The following is a 4154-nucleotide window of genomic DNA, read 5'->3' on the forward strand; positions in this document are numbered from 1 at the left end:
AAATAAGATCACCTGGCTACTAAAGACCTATTTAAAGTACTACCGGAGGCTCGGCGCCTGTGGCTCAAGTGGCTAAGGCGCCAGCCACATACACCTAAGGTGGTGGGTTCGAATCTAGCCCTAGGCCCACCAAACAACAATGATGGCTGCAACCAATAAATAAATAAATAACCAGGCGTTGTGGCAGGCGCCTGTGGTCCCAGCAACTTGGAAGGCAGAGGCCTTGCTTGAGCCCAGGAATTGGAGGATGCTGTGAGCTATGCCACAGCACTCTACCTAGGGGGACAGCTTGAGGCTCTGTCTCAAAAAAAAAAAAAAGTATTGAATCAAGAGGAAGTGCCAGTAGTGTTTGAGTATCTGCCATTTAAGTGCTACCGTGTGAGAAATCCTGACATTGAGTAATATACAAATAGCTATTCTAGCAGATGTTGTCTCCTTGAAGTGACAGTTGTATGTATCACATTTACTCTTGTTGCTCTAGATTGATCGTACTAAAAAGCCAGCAGTCAGGTTGCCTGACGATCATAAAGTAAAATCTGAAAGTACCGATCAGGAGCAGCAATCTCCCCAGGATGGAAAAGTTGTTCCTGATCGTTCCACTAAGCCTGCAGTTCCCTCTCCAACTGTCATGTTAACAGATGAAGAAAAAGCTCGTGTTCATGCAGAAACCGTTCTTCTAATGGAGAAAAACAAACAGGAAAAAGAACGCCGGGAAAGGCAGCAAGAGGAAGAGAAAGAGAAACTGAGGAGGGAAGAACAAGAACAAAAAGCCAGAAAGAAACAAGAAGCTGAAGAAAATGAAATCGCAGAGAAACAACAAAAAACAAAAGAAGAAATGGAAAAGAAAGAAGGTGAACAGCCCAAGAAAGAAGATAAAGAAACCTCAGCAAAGAGGGGCAAAGAAGTAACAGGAGTAAAAAGACAAAGTAAAAGTGAACATGAAACTTCCGATGCCAAGAAATCTGTGGACGATAGGGGGAAAAGGTGTCCAACCCCAGAAGTGCAAAAAAAGTCAGCAGATGTGCCTCACACGTCTGTGTCAGGGGATTCAAATTCAGGCAAGGTAAGCAAAGCAAACTGTAAATTGCCAGTGAAGTGAAATAAAATGTATATAAAAAGACAACACCAGTGGCATTACATCAACAGGGTGGACATTTTGAGTAGTTTTTCAGGGGTGATAGAGTATACTGATTTATCTACTCACCTACTCTCCTTTGAGGCCAGTGACATTTATGAAATGATTAGTTGGCACTGGAAACTGCTTATTGTGCCTATGAAATTACATTTTCCCACCTTGGCGTCCCAAAGTGTTGGGATTACAGACATGAGCCATTGTGCCCAGCCTATGTTCTTCATTTTTATATTCGGTATATGATCTTCAGAAGACTATAGAGTGGGCTCGGCGCCTGTGGCTCAAGCGGCTAAGGCGCCAGCCACATACAGCTAAGGTGGCGGGTTCGAATCCCCAGCCCAGACCCGCCAAACAACAATGACGGCTGCAACCAAGAAATGGCCGGGCATTGTGATGGGCGCCTGTGGTCCCAGCTACTTGGGAGGCTGAGGCAGGAGACTCGCTTGAGCCCAGGAGTTGGAGGTTGCTGTGAGCGTGATGCCATGGCACTCTACCCAGGGGGATAGCTTGAGGCTCCGTCTCAAAAAAAAAAAAAAGAAGAAGACTATAGAGTGAAATGTAATCTTTCTTTCAGTATGGAGGAATTGGGTGCCAATATTTATATGACAGTGTTTGTATCTGGTTAGAATATGTCCAAAATCAGTGACATCTAAATGGCCCAACAGTTAATGATTTTTTTTGTCTGATCTATATAATTTTGTTTCTTGCTTTGTCTATTGAAATAATACTAGCAATAACTCAATTAATGTTGATTTTTTTTCTTCACCTACACACCCAAAATCGATTCTCATAATCTCAGAGGGCTTATTTCTTACTTACTTAGTAATATGCTTTTCTTTTTTTCCTCCATGATAGTCCTTTTTTTCATACATGTAAATGGAAAATCGTTTTTTGGTAGTATGAAAATGGCTTCTGTGAAAGGTGAAATACCATCTGTACAGCATGTCAGTTTCTAAACTTTTCAAGCAGCAATTCATGCACATTACCAAAATTAACAATTTATATTAAAGCCATGGCTTTAATTGTGTTAAACGCAATCCAATTTCTATCACACCACAGAGACCCCTGTTCCGAATTTGGTCACTCCCTGTTCCCACCCTCAATCCTTTTTTTTTGAGACTCAAGTTTTTGCATATAACCTCCTGTACTATTAAGTCATCTCTAGATTATTTAGAATCCTAACAATATAAATGTTATGTAAATAGTTGTTAGACTATCATTTCAGGAATAATGATAAGGAGAAAAAGTCTGTACATGTTAAGGACAGACGCAATATTTTTTTCCCTCTGGATATTTTTGTTTGGTTGACTCTTTAGGTACGAAACCCACAAATAATACATATGGAGGGCTGAGTATATAAGTCTTTTGAATCTGGCTTTTCCTTAACATAATTTTTTTCTTTTTTTTAAAGAGTCTCACTTTGTCACCCTCGAAGAGTGCCATGGCATCACAGCTCACAGCAACCTCTAGCTCTTGGGCTTAGGTGATTCTCTTGCCTCAGCCTCCCAAGTAGCTGGGACTACAGGTGCCTGCCACAATACTTGGCTATTTCTTTGATGCAGTTTGGCTGGGGCTGGGTTCAAACTCACCACCTTAAGTATATGGGGCTAGTACCGTAACCACGGAACCACAGGCCCTGCCCTCCTTAACATAATTTTTTTTTTTTTTTTGTGGTTTTTGGCCAGGGCTGGGTTTCAACCCGCCACCTCTGGCATATGGAGCTGGAGCCTTACTCCATTGAGCCACAGGCACCGCCCTTAACATTTTTTGAGATTCATCCATACCATAGCATGTATCAGTAGTTCATTCCTTTGTATTGCTGAGTGCATTTTTTGTGAACATACCACATTTTATGTGTGGACATTTGGATTGTTTCTACCTTGGGGCTATTATGAATAATGCTACTATAAACATTTGAATATAAGTCTCTCTGTGGAAATTTGTTTTCTTTTGAGTAGATACTTAGGAGTGGAATCCTGTGCTTTGTTTTCTTTTTTTTTGAGACAGAGCCTCAAGCTGTCACTCTGGGTAGAGTGCTGTGGCATCACAGCTCACAGCAACCTCCAACTCCTGGGCTCAAGCAAGTCTCCTACCTCCACCTCCCAAGTAGCTGGGACTACAGGCGCCCACCACAACTCCCGGCTATTTTTTGCTTGCAGCCATCATTGTTGTTTGGCTGGCCTGGGCTGGATTCGAACCCACCAGCTCAGATGTATGTGGCTGGCACCTTAGCTGCTTGAGCCACAGGCGCCGAGCCCTGTGCTTTGTTTTCAAGAAACTTTTTTGTTTTTAGTTTATTTTTTTTAATTTATTTTATTCTATTTATGTTTTAATCAAGACAGCGTCTTATTTTGTCACCCTTAGTCGAGTGCTGTAGGGTCACAGCTCATAGCAACCTCAAACTCTTAGGCTTAAGTGATTCTCTTACCTCAGCTTCCTGAGTAGCTGGGACTACAGCCACCTGCCACAGTACCTGACTGTTTTTGTTGTTGTTGTTTTGTTTGTTTGTTTAGCAGGTCTGGGCTAGGTTTGAACTCAGCAGCCCTGGAGCTTATGGCTGGCACCCTAACCACTAAGCTATGGTGCCCAGCCTTGATAAACTTTTTAAAATACCCACTGTTTTCCAGTGTGGCTACTCCCTTTTACATTCCCACCAGAAGCATATAATACCCATTTCTATACTTCTCCAATATGTGGTGTGTCTTTTTTATTGTAATCATCCTAATGCCTATAAAGTAGTATTTCATGATTTTAACTTTGATTTCACTAGTGAATAATGATATTGAGCATCCTTTCATATGCCTATAGGCCATGGTTTATTTTTGATAAAATGTGTATTCAGGTTTTTTGCTCATTTTTGAATTGGAATATTATTGTCTTATTACTGAGTTTGTATGAATTTATAATCTAGGTAAAATATTAAGGCTGGAGGCTTGGCGCCTATAGCTCAACCGGCTAAGGTGCCAGCCACGTACACCTAAGGTGGCGGGTTCAAATCCCCAGCCCGGACCCGCCAAACAAC

The 4154-nt window shown here is 41.8% G+C and overlaps 1 protein-coding gene across 2 annotated transcripts in view; it reads left to right on the forward strand.

The window, feature by feature from the left end:
• Positions 1–4154, forward strand: part of LOC100966321 (ubiquitin carboxyl-terminal hydrolase 8) — a 34983-nt gene that overhangs the window by 14488 nt on the left and 16341 nt on the right. For both annotated transcript variants that reach the window (XM_023510073.1, XM_023510074.1), the window contains exon 5: positions 482–1063. In XM_023510073.1, the coding sequence (XP_023365841.1) occupies positions 482–1063 (582 nt within the window). The remainder of the gene's footprint in view (positions 1–481; positions 1064–4154) is intronic.

Source organism: Otolemur garnettii, unplaced genomic scaffold (assembly GCF_000181295.1).
Source record: "Otolemur garnettii isolate 467f Iridium unplaced genomic scaffold, OtoGar3 scaffold00011, whole genome shotgun sequence".
Classification (NCBI taxonomy): Eukaryota; Metazoa; Chordata; class Mammalia; order Primates; family Galagidae; genus Otolemur; species Otolemur garnettii.